This window comes from Stegastes partitus, unplaced genomic scaffold, assembly GCF_000690725.1.
Source record: "Stegastes partitus isolate 25-593 unplaced genomic scaffold, Stegastes_partitus-1.0.2 Scaffold51, whole genome shotgun sequence".
Classification (NCBI taxonomy): Eukaryota; Metazoa; Chordata; class Actinopteri; family Pomacentridae; genus Stegastes; species Stegastes partitus.
The window spans coordinates 1-14,866 of NW_007577782.1; the positions used below are offsets into that span (position 1 = coordinate 1).

General features: G+C 39.6%; 1 protein-coding gene across 1 annotated transcript; it reads left to right on the plus strand.

Annotated features, from left to right (window-relative positions):
- The first annotated feature begins 432 nt into the window (after nt 1-432).
- On the plus strand, nt 433-13,377 carry timeless (timeless circadian clock). Its single transcript, XM_008306951.1, has 30 exons — nt 433-491; nt 2,040-2,152; nt 2,260-2,413; nt 2,914-3,028; nt 3,150-3,212; nt 3,327-3,428; nt 3,581-3,736; nt 3,826-3,959; nt 5,708-5,795; nt 5,906-6,082; nt 6,539-6,756; nt 6,839-6,942; nt 7,178-7,347; nt 7,439-7,564; nt 7,747-7,898; nt 8,246-8,343; nt 8,430-8,550; nt 8,671-8,872; nt 8,993-9,132; nt 9,291-9,370; nt 9,489-9,612; nt 9,717-9,799; nt 9,955-10,109; nt 10,284-10,512; nt 10,647-10,715; nt 10,889-11,007; nt 11,208-11,448; nt 12,388-12,439; nt 12,538-12,599; nt 12,806-13,377. Exons 2-30 carry the CDS (start codon nt 2,071-2,073, stop codon nt 12,934-12,936), a joined length of 3,747 nt encoding a protein of 1,248 aa, XP_008305173.1. The 5' UTR covers nt 433-491; nt 2,040-2,070; the 3' UTR covers nt 12,937-13,377.
- Nucleotides 13,378-14,866: the final 1,489 nt, after the last annotated feature.

The following is a 14,866-nucleotide window of genomic DNA, read 5'->3' on the forward strand; positions in this document are numbered from 1 at the left end:
GATTTCGATAATACTTCAATAAAAGTTCAGCCTAACGACACGCACAGCTTTTTTGTTGCAGCAGTAAAACCATTGTGTACGCACTCCGGTATGCCCTAAGTCATACCTGTCAGGCGACATTTTCGCTCAAACTGCAGCGAATTTTTACAGTTATTGGAAAGCCTGACGGGAATTATGGCTTCAACCACACCGCTAAGCTCCCTTATTTAAACCCCAAACCTACACGTTTTACTGATAAAGCTTCTGTTATCATTAACCCGCATTAGTTAGGGCTGCCTGAAAATCCAAACTCAGGGCTGAGAGTCGCACAGTCATGACGACATTCTACATCCGCTTTCTGAGTTTTCGCTCGCTGTCTTGGCGCGAGACTTGTCCGACTTGAGACGGCAGGTTGGAAACAACGTTGTATTTATGAAAACGGTTTAAATTTAATACACCGGCGGTTGTTTAACACAGCACCTGGAGAACAACAACACTGAACGACCTTCCTGGTTAGTTTGTGGATTTCTCTTTCCTTTTATTTGCCAGGACTGTCTTCATTTGGCGGCCAGAGCTACAGTAAACTATTAAAACTAACTAAGCTAACGCTGACTGAAGCTAACTGCTCCGGCTACATAACATTAGCAGTGTACGCAAATTTGACCGTATTTTGTGGACTGTAAATTCCGTCGCTAATTTAAAATAGTTGACATGTATATATAAAAACAATCAGCTACTTTGATTGTGAATGTTTGTAGTTACCAGTGAGGATAACTGATGCCAGTAGCCTCTTCAAAAAACAAATCTTCACAATGTCATTAAGTTATTAAACAAACTCTACCAGGTGTTGTGCCAAAACGTTTTTGTCAGAAATCAGAATCAGGAATCAGAAAGCCTTTATTGTCATTGTAAGCTTTACATGCAATGAAGTGAAGTCTGCTGCTCCTCTGGGTGCACAGAAAATGCACATATTACAATTCAAAACCACTGGACATTGAGTAGTCAAACAATAAGAGAAGTCTGAAAACAATAGAAAGATTATAAAATAACCATTAGATGTAAAGCTGACTGCAGACATGAGCCACTGTGAGTAACATGAAGAGACTGCACAGGTTCAGCTGTAATATGGCACCAGAGTGTTGTCTTTGGGAAGTAGCAAGATGACCTGTGATATTGAAATATGTTTGTCATACCAGGCAAATACACAAAACTTTATGTTCGAGCTAATAGTAAAGGTTTGTCATCTTGAAACCTTTCCTGTATACCAATGATTGTGAATAAAGACATCTTTGTAGTCGGTAACCGAATCAAGCATGACATTTACATTAAAGGCAATGTTGTTGTTGTTGCTGTTGTTGTTTGCAACATTTGGGCTGTATGTGAGGTGCCTGGTATGTCTAGTGTCCTTGTTTATATTTGGAAACAATCAAACAAGCACAAATAATGTAATTATTGTATGTGTTGTATATATAAATAGCTATAAATAAATATAAATAACTTTCTTTTTATTTTGCAATGGTATTATGGGCTGTAATCTTTAAAATATAACCCTCATGAATGAAATCAAGTAATTTTAAAGCATTCATAACATTTTAGTCACTCTATAGGAGCTGCAGTCATTTTTGGCAAGTGGAAATTTGCATTATATTAAGTGAATACTGGTAAAAAAAAAAAACAAAACAACTGGATTAGTTGTAATGTAGGCCACAGAGCAGGTGAAATAATGCAGAGGCATTAAGGTAATTGCTTCTACGGATGACTTGGCACAACACTTGGACAGAATTCAGAATACACATTATATGTTTGGGATCTTGTCTGCTATGTTTGGTGTCAGTTATTGCGAGCCGGACTAAGATGTTGATTTGTTGACCGTGTGTATTTCCTTGCATTAGAAAACATGGCTTGCATTGACCTGAGACTAAATAAAAACCCACAAAATGTGACTTTCATACTAGAAAACACAACTTTTTGCGATGTTCTGTTGTTGTTGAAGTTGTTGTTTTTTTTATGTGTGGTAGGCCACTAATTTTATTTTGTTTGTCTGAATCCCTGCACCTCAGGGCTTGCTGATGGTGTCAGGACTGACTCAGGATGAACTGTGAACTTCTGGCAACATGCAGTGCTCTGGGTTATCTGGAAGGAGACACCTATCACAAGGAGGCTGATTGCTTGGGTGATTAATTTTAAAATAATAAATTCATCATTGTTATAATGAATACAGTCAGACTTGTTTTGGATCAAGAAGACTCATCCTTTACCTGTCCCACCTCTGCGTTACAGAGAGCGTGAAAGACTTGATCCGATATTTACGACATGAAGATGACACCCGTGACGTCCGCCAGCAACTGGGTGCAGGACAGATTGTGCAGAATGACCTTCTACCTATTATCACTCAACACAGACAAGACAAAGCCTTGTTTGATGCCTGCATCAGGTATGAGCCCTCATGTAAAACATCTCTCTTCAAAATACAATGTATACTCATGAATATGTTAAATAAGCATGTCAGAAATGATCAGTTTATTCAGAATAAAATATAAATGATAATACAGCCCCACAATGTATCATGGATAAAGTGATGCAAATATTGCATTACATTATTGTTACATAGGTATAAAGCATTCGTTTAAGAAACACAGTGGCATTCAATTTGCAAGAAAATTAATGTTTTTTTGAATTTTTTTTAATAAGGTTGTAGAATTTGGTAAAAAAGAATTCTAAAAGGCCCCATATGGGGGAAAGGATTTTATTGTGTTTTGTATGTTATATAAACTTGGAGGTGTAAAATAGCAGTTGTAAAAATGTGATTTTTTTTTGTGTGTGCAGTTTTTAAGCTTAAAAATTGAAAGACAAATTTCGAGGACCATAAGACTTTAAAGAATTTGCTTAAAAAGGGGCCTTTAACTGAAATGACTCTTCTGTGTGTTTCCCCAGGCTCATGGTCAACCTTACCCAACCTGCCATGCTGTGTTTTGGTAAAGTCCCAGAGGATCCAGTGTTTAGATTTCACTTTTTGCAGCTGACTTCTCATTTACAAGCCTATAAAGAGGTATTGTCATTATCATTCAAGTGAATATTTATGGGTTGGACACAACCATAACTTCAGTATGGTTAGGTGTACTGTAAAAACTACTGCTTTGTGTAATATTGTTCTGTTCTTTTATTTTCAGGCATTTGCCAGTGAAAGTGTGTTTGGCATTTTAAGCGAGATATTGTACAACCTTCTGCAACTTGTAAGTGTATCGCTGATATAAATAGTCTCAGCTGTTTGCGCTCAGTGAAATGGTTGTGCTTATTAACGTGTTTCTCTGCTTTTTTTTTCTTCTTCCTACTCACTTTTGATTCAGGACTGGGAGCAGAGACAGGAGGAAGATAATCTGCTGATAGAGAGGATTTTGTTGCTGGTCAGAAATGTGCTTCATGTACCTGCGAACCCCAATGAAGAGAAGGTTTGAGTTTAACATAAATGCCAACGTAATAAGATACTGCTTATTCCCAATAGCACTTATTGGACTTATCGCAAAGGCTCTCCCTTTCTATGACCCTTCATCTTACCTTTGCTGCCTCCTTCCCTACCATCTGCGCTTTCCTCTGGTTGTAGAAAGTGGACGATGATGCCAGTGTCCATGACAGGGTGCTGTGGGCAATTCACATGAGCGGTTTTGATGACCTGGTCAAGTTTCTGGCCTCGGCCCAGAGTGAGCAGCAGTGGAGTATGCATGTGTTGGAAATAATCTCCCTCATGTTCAGAGACCAGGTTAGACAAAAGAACTTTTGGAATGTGCACATAAAGATTTACAGCTGTTCTGTGTTTGAGCATGTTTTGTTTTGGGTTTTCTTTTACAGACACCAGAAGCTTTGGTGAGCGCCGGTCATGCTCGTTCAGCAGAAGAGAAGCAGAGAGACTCTCAGGAACTGGAGGCTCTGAGGCAGAAGGAGCATGCACAGAAACGTTCTCGCACATTACAGAGAGGAACCAGGTACAGAGAAGCAGATGATCTGTAGTGTTTTTTTCATTCAGCCACCACTTGTGAAACAGTTTCAGTGTAGCTGTGGTTAGGCAACTAAAGAACTTTTTATACTATGCTTTTGCAAACCAGTAATCAGTTCTGTTCTGCCTTTGTCAAAACAGGGTTGTAACTTCATTCTCTGAAAAGTGTAGGCTGAACCAAAATTGTGAGCAGAAACAGAAACAGCTGTGTAGGGGGAATAAAACTGGGTGTGGGACAGCTATACAAAAAGACAGCATCTAAAATTCTTGCACCATGGCCAGAATAGCCTTTGGGGGTAATTATATGGGAGAGTCAGCATGATAGGTCCATGTAGGGTAATGGCAATGAGTCTGAGTTGACGTATTGGACAGAAGTCTAAGCATTTTCTGGTTATTTGCGACCATTTGACAAACGGTAATGGCCATTAGCATTAGCAAAATGCAAAATTAGCTCACAAATATGGCACAAAAAAGTAATTAATTTTTATCATTTTGATGCTAGTTAACATCTCTTTGGGGGTCACCAAAATTCCTCTATGCAGGAAAAACCCATATGGTGAAAGTGAGTACAGTAATAACACACAAGGTGGTCCTACTGCATTTGCATCACAGATAGAAGTATGCAGCGGGCAGATGCTTCCACAAAGAAACATTAAGATTGAAGACCAGAAACACAGTGGGGTTGATCAAGGAAACTAAACAGAGCAGATGAAAGATATATTAGGTTGACTTTTCTGAAATGTAAAAATACCCAAAAATGAAGATCTTGAACCAAAAAGCCATTTATCTGATGTGTGATTAAGTCACACATCATTGCGACTCATCACATTAGCAAGTTTCTCAATCAACATATTAGACAGTGGAGAATATTTGAGAAGTTGAGGATCTGGTCAGATTTAGTGGTCCCTTTGATGCTGAATACTAGCAGATTCCCATCACCCAGTGCCATCAGGAAGGAATCTGATTGGTTCCATAATCATTCCTCAGCATGACAACAACTATAAGCAAACAGGCAGAATCATAAAGTCTTCAGCACACCAAGAAGTCCTGCAACAGATGAGATGAGCCTCACAGAGCCCTGATCTGAACATCATAGAGTTAACATGGGATTACATGAGAGGACAGAAGTGATGTGACAAGTTTTTCAAGTGTTTAAAACAACCTTCTGGCTAATATCTGTAATAGTATGTAAACAGACCCTTGTACAGAGGCTAAATGTGTTAAACTTTGCAGACAGAGCTTTATCATTGTGTGCTTCTGTGGACAGTAAAAATGTATTGAGATCTAAATAGATTTTCATTGACTCAAATTGAGTTGATCTCTATATTCATTTCTCCACTAAATATAATTTAGCCTCCCTGCAGTTTGCACCAGATATAGATCCTTATGCGGTTAGCCATAAAATCCAGTTGCTACTTTCTGTTAGAAAGGTGTAGGAGCTTATGCTGCTAGCCCCAAATATACAAAGTTGCATGCAATTAGTCATTTTCCCAAATCCATACAATAGCAGAGAAATTATCCTTCAAAGGCAAAGATTGGTAACCCCAAATACTGATTAAATTTAGGTTTTTGCTGTTTTGTGTCATATGTTAATTGATAAATAACAATTATTGATGGCATTATTTTTACAAGCTACCTCACATTACAGCCGGTACAAGTTCCCAAAAAAATTAACCACAGTATTGCATGTATTTGGTCTTTACAGTGTCACAGTTTGTGTGTTGATGTTTCTCGTAGGCACTCTCGCTTTGGAGGGTCGTATGTTATTCAAGGCCTCAAGGCCATAGGGGATAAAGATGTCATCTATCACAGAAATCTTCAGAATGTGAGTAGTGCAACTTTTAAAGCTCATCTCCAATATAAAGAAATCCTAACCTTGCGAGTAGTCATGGTAACAAATAATGTTTTAATGTTTCTGTGTTTCTCATTATTTAGTTCAAGAATTACACTCATGACATAGGCAAAGCAGTGAGACGTGTTCCCAAGAGGAATCGACGGGCCCAGGAGTGTAAGGACAAACGCCGATCAGCCTTAAATGTTCGACTCTTCCTGCGAGAGTTTTGTGTGGACTTCTTGGACAACTGCTACAATCGACTCATGTACCTTGTTAAGGTCAGCCACTGTAACATGAATAATTCTTTTTTTTCTCGTAGAGACACAGAGTCCCAGCACCCCAATAGGATTTTAGTTGACTTCAGCTTTCATTCAAATTGTTTAGCAAAGTCACAGAGAATCTGCATCAGCAAAACATTCTCTCAGCAAATGGTTGAGCTGAAATTTTTGGATTATGAGAATGGAGGGAAGATACATCATTATTTTTTGCATCGTGACAAAACTTATGAGTCCTTATGAGCTTAAAAGATTAAGCTTGCTGGTCTGAAGTGGATCTATTTCTGAATCTCCTTTTTTTTTTAACTTCAATTATATAGAGCACATGCTAGAGGGGTGTTTAATATGTTTTTGTGAGATACAAAAATAAAACAAATGGGAGTGCAATTTTGTAAAATGTGTAGCGGGTTCAGCATTTAAAGCCAAAGTAGAGTGCTCACCACACTTTTTTTTCTACAGGAAAGTCTGATTCGAGAGCAGACGCAGCAGCATGATGAGACCTATTACCTCTGGGCACTCAGCTTTTTCATGGCTTTCAACCGTGGCAACGGTTTCCGTGCTGACTTAGTTTCTGAGACCATGTCGATCCGTGCTTTTCATTTCATTGAGCGCAACATTACCAACTACTATGAGATGCTGCTCACAGACTGCAAAGAGGCCACATCCTGGTCCCGCAGGTAAGAAGGTCATAAGGAAACAGCCAGAAGAAACAAATACATGAGTTGGCCCCAGACTACCATTTGTTGTGTTTTGTTGTAGGATGCACTTGGCACTAAAGGCATATCAAGAGCTGCTGCTGACTGTGAACGAGATGGACCGCTCACAGGATGAAACCATCCGTCAGAGTTCCAGTGTTATTAAAAGTGAGTAAAGCTACTAGCTCGAATTAAGCTTGCTCTTTTAAGAGTATGCTTTTGAGCTAGCATTATTTTATTATTTGTTTTCAGGCCAGTAAAACTTAGACAGTGTTTTGCACATGGTTTCTTGTCTACCTAATGCTTTAAATATATAGGTATACTGTGAAGACAATTTTCAGCTGTAGTCCTAGTTTATATCAAAAACTATGGAAAAAGCTCATCTGTGACTTTTAACTTCTAGGTAACATATTCTACCTGATGGAGTACAGGGAGATCTTCCTGACTTTGCTGAGAAAGTATGATGAAACCAGGCAGCCTCACTCCTACCTCAAAGACCTAGTGGAGTCCACTCATCTCTTCTTGCGCATGTTGGAACGCTTCTGCAAAGGTCGCAGAAACTTGATGGTGCAGGTAAGCTGTTCTATTATATTTGTAGCGTGTGTACATTTTTTCTTGAAATACATTGTTGGGCAGTTATTATCGAATTCTGTCCACTCTGCAGAGAAAGAAGGTGAAGCGGAAAAAGTCTCAAGGTAAAAAGCAGCAGTCAGCTGCAGAAACTAGCCCGGAGGCCCTGGAGGAGGCCTGGAAGATAGTGGAGGAAGAGTTGAAGGCTGCAGGGTTTCAGGTCAGTGTGAGAATCAACCTCAAGGGGGAGCAAAGGGTCAACTCTGTGCAACATAAGTTTCCAAAAACATATCAGTCTGGTAATGATGAATATTAATGCTTAAATATAGTCTTCTCTTGTTCACAGTGAGAAAGACCAGATTTACCAACAATGAATAGCACCTTTCTTTGTTCTGTCTGCAGTTGTCAGAGTCTTTAACTGAAAGCATCGTGCCATTTGATGCCACGTCTGAAACTCCTCTTGAGGAGCAGCGTACTGAAGCTATGGTGCGAGTGCAAGATGCTCTGCTGGCTCGAATGGGACCAGAAGCACTGGGGCTGCTGCGTGCTGCCAGGTCATTAAGATCTGATATTATTTTTGTTTATTTCTTTTCTGATGATCTAAATAAAAATGTATGCTATTGAACATTTAAAGCAGTCAGTAAGAAGTTCTGAGAGCCCAAAATGACAGTTTAAGTTCAAACCCAAAATATTTATATATTGAAACAGCACATTTCTATTTGATGAAACCAAAAAAAAATGTTGCAGCTTCTACGAGTCTAAAAACTGCCATCGTTGAATTTTTTTGAATATTAATAAAATGATTAATCAGCAAAATTCCAACGACACTCTCAGGTTGATCAGACATCTCCAGTTATTAGGAGTATTTAATTATTTAAACTTTCCTTCTTGTCATAAACAGGGAGGTGTGGCCGGAGGGAGATGTGTTTGGTTCAGCTGATGTGGAACCTGAAGAGGAACTGGAACTCCTTAAGCAAATCCTTCATGCCAACCTGCCAAGTTCGTGTTTTGTTTTGTTTTTTTTATGTTTCACCCTTTGTGGCACCACATGTTTACTGTATTTGAACCTTAAAATTTAATTTCAGGATCCTCTCCTCTTGAAAATGGGGTGGAGGAAGATGAGGATGGAGCAGAGTCAGAAGAGGAAGAGTTGGAGTCTGTCCAGGTTTCTGAAACAGAGTTTAACTTTCAAGATTTCATCAAGAGGTGAGGAAAAACGGTGACAGTAACCTATGCCCAGTCTTTTAAGCTTGCATTTTAGACAATAATTAGCTAGTTTTGTGATCTTCAAATGTGGCGTTTTGCTTCTTCTCTTGGCCCTTACAGGTTTGCCAACCCCAGCATTGTGCAGCCATACCTCCTTCTACTAAAATCATATTCTAAAAACACACCACACACAAACCACTGCATCGCTCGAATGCTGCACCGCTTGGCCGTTGATCTCAAAATGGACGCCTTGCTTTTCCAGCTGTCCGTCTTCCACCTCTTCAACAAAATCCTGAGTGACCCCGCAGCAGCTGCTTACAAGGTACAGTACGAACAGAAGAAAAAAACATTCCTCTGTGTTGTCAAGCAAGTTGTTGGTGATATAAAGCTGCCAGAAGATTAAACAAAAGATCTAACCCATTTTTTCCCCTCGTCTTCACAGGAACTAGTGACCTTTGCCAAGTATGTGCTGAAACGTTTCTTTTCCCTGGCAGCACAAAACAACAAGGCATATGTTGAGCTGCTGTTCTGGAAAAATGTGGGGGCTGTACGTGAGATGACAGAAGGCTACAGCAAAGATGGGTGTGTGCTCTCCTTTGTTTATATTTATGTGGTGTGTGTCAAGTTAAGCTGACCTTTGTTACAGGTTAAAGATGCATTTGTGTAAAGATTTGAAGCATATGTATTTATTTGTACGCCCAAATTTAACATATCTCCTCTCATTGTCCTAAATATGTCAGAGAGGGAAAGAAACCAACGTGGACTGAAGAAGAGGAAGAGGAATTGCGTAAGCTCTATGAAGAGCACCGCGATTCTGAAGGTTCGCTGGTCATTTGTTTGTTGTCTGCACATCTGTCAGCTGTGTTATCACCAGATCCAGCTTCACACGATGTATTGAGGCTCAGAGTCCTTCCTTGACTATTTATTCTTGTGCTTAGTGCCAGACATAGTGGAGACTCTGCTGCCATTACTCAGCAACAGCAACCGCACTCGACGGCAGGTAGTGACACAGCTGGTGCATATGGGTCTGGTGAACAACGCTAAAGAACTGAAGAAGCAGAAGTATGTATGAAATAAAGTGAAGTATATATTGCAGAATGGCCCTACAGTCTACACTGGAAATTATAGAAGATTATTGTTAACAACTTGTTTTTCCTTATTCAAAGGAAAGGTACTCGAATTGTTCTGTGGACTGAGGAGCAGGAGGAGGAGCTGCAGATGCTCTTTGAGGAATACAGAGACTCTGATGGTACAGGACGCCATATTGTTGTTGTATAAATATATGACAGAAAAGTCACTGTGCCTGTGTCCCTTGTTCCAGTCCTTTTTAAACAATCGTCTCATGAATACTTCAAGGTTTGTGAGGTGACTTTTAAGTGATGAAAAGTGATTTTATTTTCACAGATGTTCTGGGTAATATCCTGAAGAAACTCACGGCCAAGCGATCTCGTGCACGTGTGGTGGACAAGCTGCTCAGCATGGGCTTGGTGTCTGAGAGGCGAGAACTTTATAAGAAGAGAAGCCGCAGTGCTCAAGGAAAGAGCTCTGGGAAAGGAATGGTACAGTTACTTTTGATGTATGCTAAGACTGATAGAGTAGGCCAGGAATGTGGAAATTATGTTTATGTATGTCATCGAAAAATAGGTATGTAGTAAAAATGTAATCTAACTATAATCCATTTTATTTAAAGAAACAATGTTTCTACAATTAATGCAATGTATTTTCTGCCGCAGACTGAAGAAGAGTTCTTAGCTGAACTCACACAAGGTTTCCCAGATGATTCTGTGGACACAGATGACGAAGATGAGAGAGAGGATGAGTCTGAAGACAGTGAGGAAGAGGATGACGAAGAGCAGGAGAGGGAAAAATCACAAAATGGTGGACGGAGGAGCCAAAGCATGCACTCCACAGTAGAGAGGAGAGCCGATGTTGGCGCCATGGTACACGCTCTACACCAGGAAGGTGAGAGGACCAACTGCTCTGTGCTTTCTTTGTTTGAGTCAAGGCCAGAGAGGTGAAATGCAGCATACATAACATGATAATAATAAATATTATAACAGGTAAAATGTTTTTTGTTTTGTTTTTTAATGTTACAGGCATGTCTGGACCCTTGTTGTGGCTCCAAAATTGTTTGAACAGAACTGCAAATGATCGTGAAGAAGATGGTGAGTGCAGCTGTCAAAAAACAAAACATTGTGTAAACATTTTGTATGATGTTTCATAGCCTGTTGCTGGTGGTTTTAGCAGGGTTCTGGTGGAAGTTGTCTTGTGTGTGAAAAACATAATGCAATTAGTACTGTTTGTCTTATTAATGAAATGATTGTGGCCCATTCCTCAGGTTTGTCCCAGCCTGTTCCAGTTGTCCCTCTGACTGAGGCGAATGAAGAAGCCATGGACAACAAAAGCTTCCAGAGACTGTTGCGCAAACTGGGATTGAGAGCACCTGCAGATGAACAGGTGTGTTTTATGTGTGTGATATTTCCCAATGTGAATGAAGTCATTTGACCTCATTCCAATTGTACCTGTTTGATCTGCTTTTTTTTGTGCTGTAATTTGAGTCAGTGTTGTTTTCATGATTATCTGAAGTCATTTGTGAACAATGGAAAATAAAAACCATACACCTTAACTGGAGTTATTTGTCACCGTTCTGTAATTAGGAGTCCTTCTGGAGGATCCCAGCAAAGATCAGTGCATTTCAGCTCCGGAGTGCAGCTGCAGCTCTTAATCCAAGAGAGGACCAACCTGGTGAGGAGCAGGACGGATCCAAGAGCCCAACCAGAGACCCCCAGCAGCATGAGGGAGAGGAGGAGGAGGAGGTCTCAGGTGAACAGAGATCTCAGGCTCTCAGAGCTCTGCTGCTTGCACGCAAGAGGAAACACCACACCTCTGAGGATACAGGTACGTGTGGGAGGATCATCTTCTGCACCTTGCGTCAGGTGGCACCACTTAATTATAGCTTTCTCACAGAGATGAACATTAAGTTACATGGTGCATATAAAACTTGTCTCTTTAATAGCCAGCTTTGCTTTGTCAAATAGCCAAGAATGTGGTAGTAGACGCTAGTGAAACTAAGTATTAATGAATGTAAATAGTCTGTTTGTGCTTCAGTTTCCTGGGGATATAACAGAAATCAATGAACAAGACAGAAGTAAGTTACATTGGCAGTATGTTTACAGTATTTGAGATTAAATGTGTAAATTAACTAATGATTTAGTCACCTTTTGGCATTTAAAATTTTGCTGGGGAAAAAAAAGGAAACTTAAAAAACAGCAGCACAAAGCTACAATGTTAAAAGTGGAAAGCTTAAAGTCACACATGATAACAAGGTTACGCTCGTGTACCAGTGGTGCAAAAATAGTTCAACTGTCTTATGATGCAGATTCAGACGGGGATGATATATCTGCTCCTGTGTTGCAAAGATGGAAGAACGTCTGAGGATGATAGGGATTAATGCAATTCTTTAATGGACTGTTAAATCTGCAGACAGGATTTACATGAAGATCCCTCCAGTTGCTTTGAAGTGGATGCAATCCTCTGGAGGTCTGCAGTCTAGACTGTGGAAAAATCTATTATCAGAATACCAAACAATCTATAGAAATAGGACCTTAGACCTGTCCCTGTGGATATATAGATCCTTTTAAGAATTGTATTTTGTTATCCCATCATGAAGCAATCGTTTTAATGCTTCTGGTTTGTTGTGGTTTACCAAAGGGAGACTTTAAGATGTAGCATTTTACACTAGTTCAGATCTGTTGGCTTTAATCTTCTACTAATCAAGAATAAGTCAGTGATTTCAATAACTGTTCGTATTTTCCCCCTTTTTGTTTTTGTTCTTAGCTCCTGTATCAGATGTCGCTCCAGCTGATGACACAGACACTGTAAATGAAAGGTGAGGCATTGCCGTATATTTTTTATTAAACAGTCAAGGCAAGCTACTGCAGAGAGTCTTTTCTTCTTCATTTTCAATTCTTCATGTGTTCACGTCAGGTCCCAGGAGAAGACTTCAACTAAAAGAAGCAGAGTTTTGGATGACGATGAGGAGGAGAATGGTATTGTCCTCTTGCTGTTATTTTAATGTATTCCTTAAATAATTACTTACAGTGCGCTGGGACAGAAAACTAAGCTAAGCTAAAGGTTTAAAGTGAAGCAATCACGAAGCATCACTCCTTATTTCATGCCAAGCTTTATATCTGCATCTGTATGCTTAATAAGAACACAACTACTGCATTTGACCCTTACATTGCTGTCTTTACAGCGGATGACTCCATCCTTGTGATGGATATGGAGGCAAATGGTGATGCAGATTCAGACAGGGAGGATATCTCTGCTCCTGTAAAGCGAAGACGGAAGATGGTCCTAATCGATGAAGAGGATGATGAGGATTAGTGGCATTCTTTAATGGACTGTAAAAACTGCAGACAGGAGGCCCTCTGGAGGTCCTTAGTCCAGGCAACAGAAACTGTTAATGGAATACCAAACAACCCAGAGAGGTAGGATCTTAGTATTGTCCCTGTGGATATATAGGTCCTGTTAAGAAATTTCACTTTGTCATCTCATTTTCTAAGCTATTGATTGGTGCCTTGTTATGGTAAATAAGTCTTACCAGTCCTTTTCTTTGTCAGTTGCTCTTTTTCTCTTTGCATTCCCAACATGGACATCATCGTGTCACAGAAAATGCTGTCGAATAAACTCAGCCAGTTCATTGTTGATCTCAAAGTTGTTGCCTGTGTACAAATACTTGGGGCTTTTCACCTATTTTTAATGACTTTGGATTTCACAGTAAATTTCAAGCATAGTAATTAATAAAACAGCACAGTTGTTACAATACAGTGGGCCTTTGACTGTTTTCTTTTATGACTTTGTTGCACCACACTGCTTTTAACACTAGAGGGCATATACATGTTATTAACTTTGTGAATTAAGTGTAAGACTATTTGAATTTATACCGTGGACTGTCATTTTAAGTGTTTATTTTACATTATGTTCCTTAAAATGTAGTTCTTAATAGTTCATTTACTGTTTTTCTATGGCGAGAAAGAAACACAAAAACAAAGTAGAGACAGATCAAAATCTAATATTACTCATACTTAAACAGAAACGACACAAAGAAAAGTCTTTTAATTCTGCTTTCTCCTACCTATGAATTCTGTATTTTGTGCATGTGTGCAGTCGCTGCCTGCAGTCGTCCACGTTTTCCAGCTGTGTTGGAGGTGGTCTGTTGTCCTCACATCTGGACCATGTTAGTAACTTCCTGTCACAGCATCTGCTCTGCCCCCATCCCACAGAGCCAGAAGCCGACCTGACAATCCACAGATACTGCTCTGAGTTAAGCATGTGAGCACAGTGGGGTGTATTTCAAGAAACTAAGAGGTTAAAGGTATACCATTTACTCTGCGCAGAGAAACGCCTAATGGGTCTCCATGAATTCAAAGCTATACCAGGCTTGAACAGTTTGTATATCAAACAGAGATGACTCATTGTTGTATGACCAAAAGCAATTGTCTGTATTGGAAACACGTGAGTACCAGATGCACCGTGCTCGTCATCAAATCAAACATTCAGGAAATGGAAACCATACAAATGCACTGTTGATGGCAATGACGGGCTGACTTCTCAAACATGAGGTAAGGAGTGCTGGAAATCACTCTGGAGTTTTTAAGTTTATATATTCAGCAAATACATGTTTACACTTAAACTAACAGCTCAGAGGTAATTCTTTGGTTAAAACTTTAGATTACAGTAGGGAAAACAATCATTTAGTCACTGTTCTGTTACAATCACACAAAATTTCCCCTCCGATGACTCATGAAACTAGATGTTGAATTTTCTTTTTTTTTTTTACTTGGCCCTTCTAGACTGTTTTAGCTTAAAACAGCTGCCTTTTTTCTTTTTTTGTTGTAGCGGTTGTTGCTTCATGCAGATTTGGCAATGTGTCTACAGTGATTCTCCACCTTTAGGTTAGCTCGGGGCGTGAGGGATGGAAAAAACGACCTGATTTGTTTGTCGCTCAGTGTTTCTCTTTCCTAGAACTCACGTGGACTGGAAGTGAGCTTCATGTTACAACACGACAACAAGCGACGCATAGCCTTTACCTTACCTTTGTCTGGTTTCATGTGTTTGACAGGTAGTTCATGTGCTTTTGTGATTTTTACAGGCTGCGATTGTGAATGTAAAGCATTGACTGGAAATTAGGGAATGGCATCTCTACTTCACAGAACTTTTCCAATAGAAAAAAAAATAAAAAATGTAAGTGACACCCAATCTGGTGCATTTCAAAGCATGTCGGGTTGATAATCTATAATAATTATGATCTTCT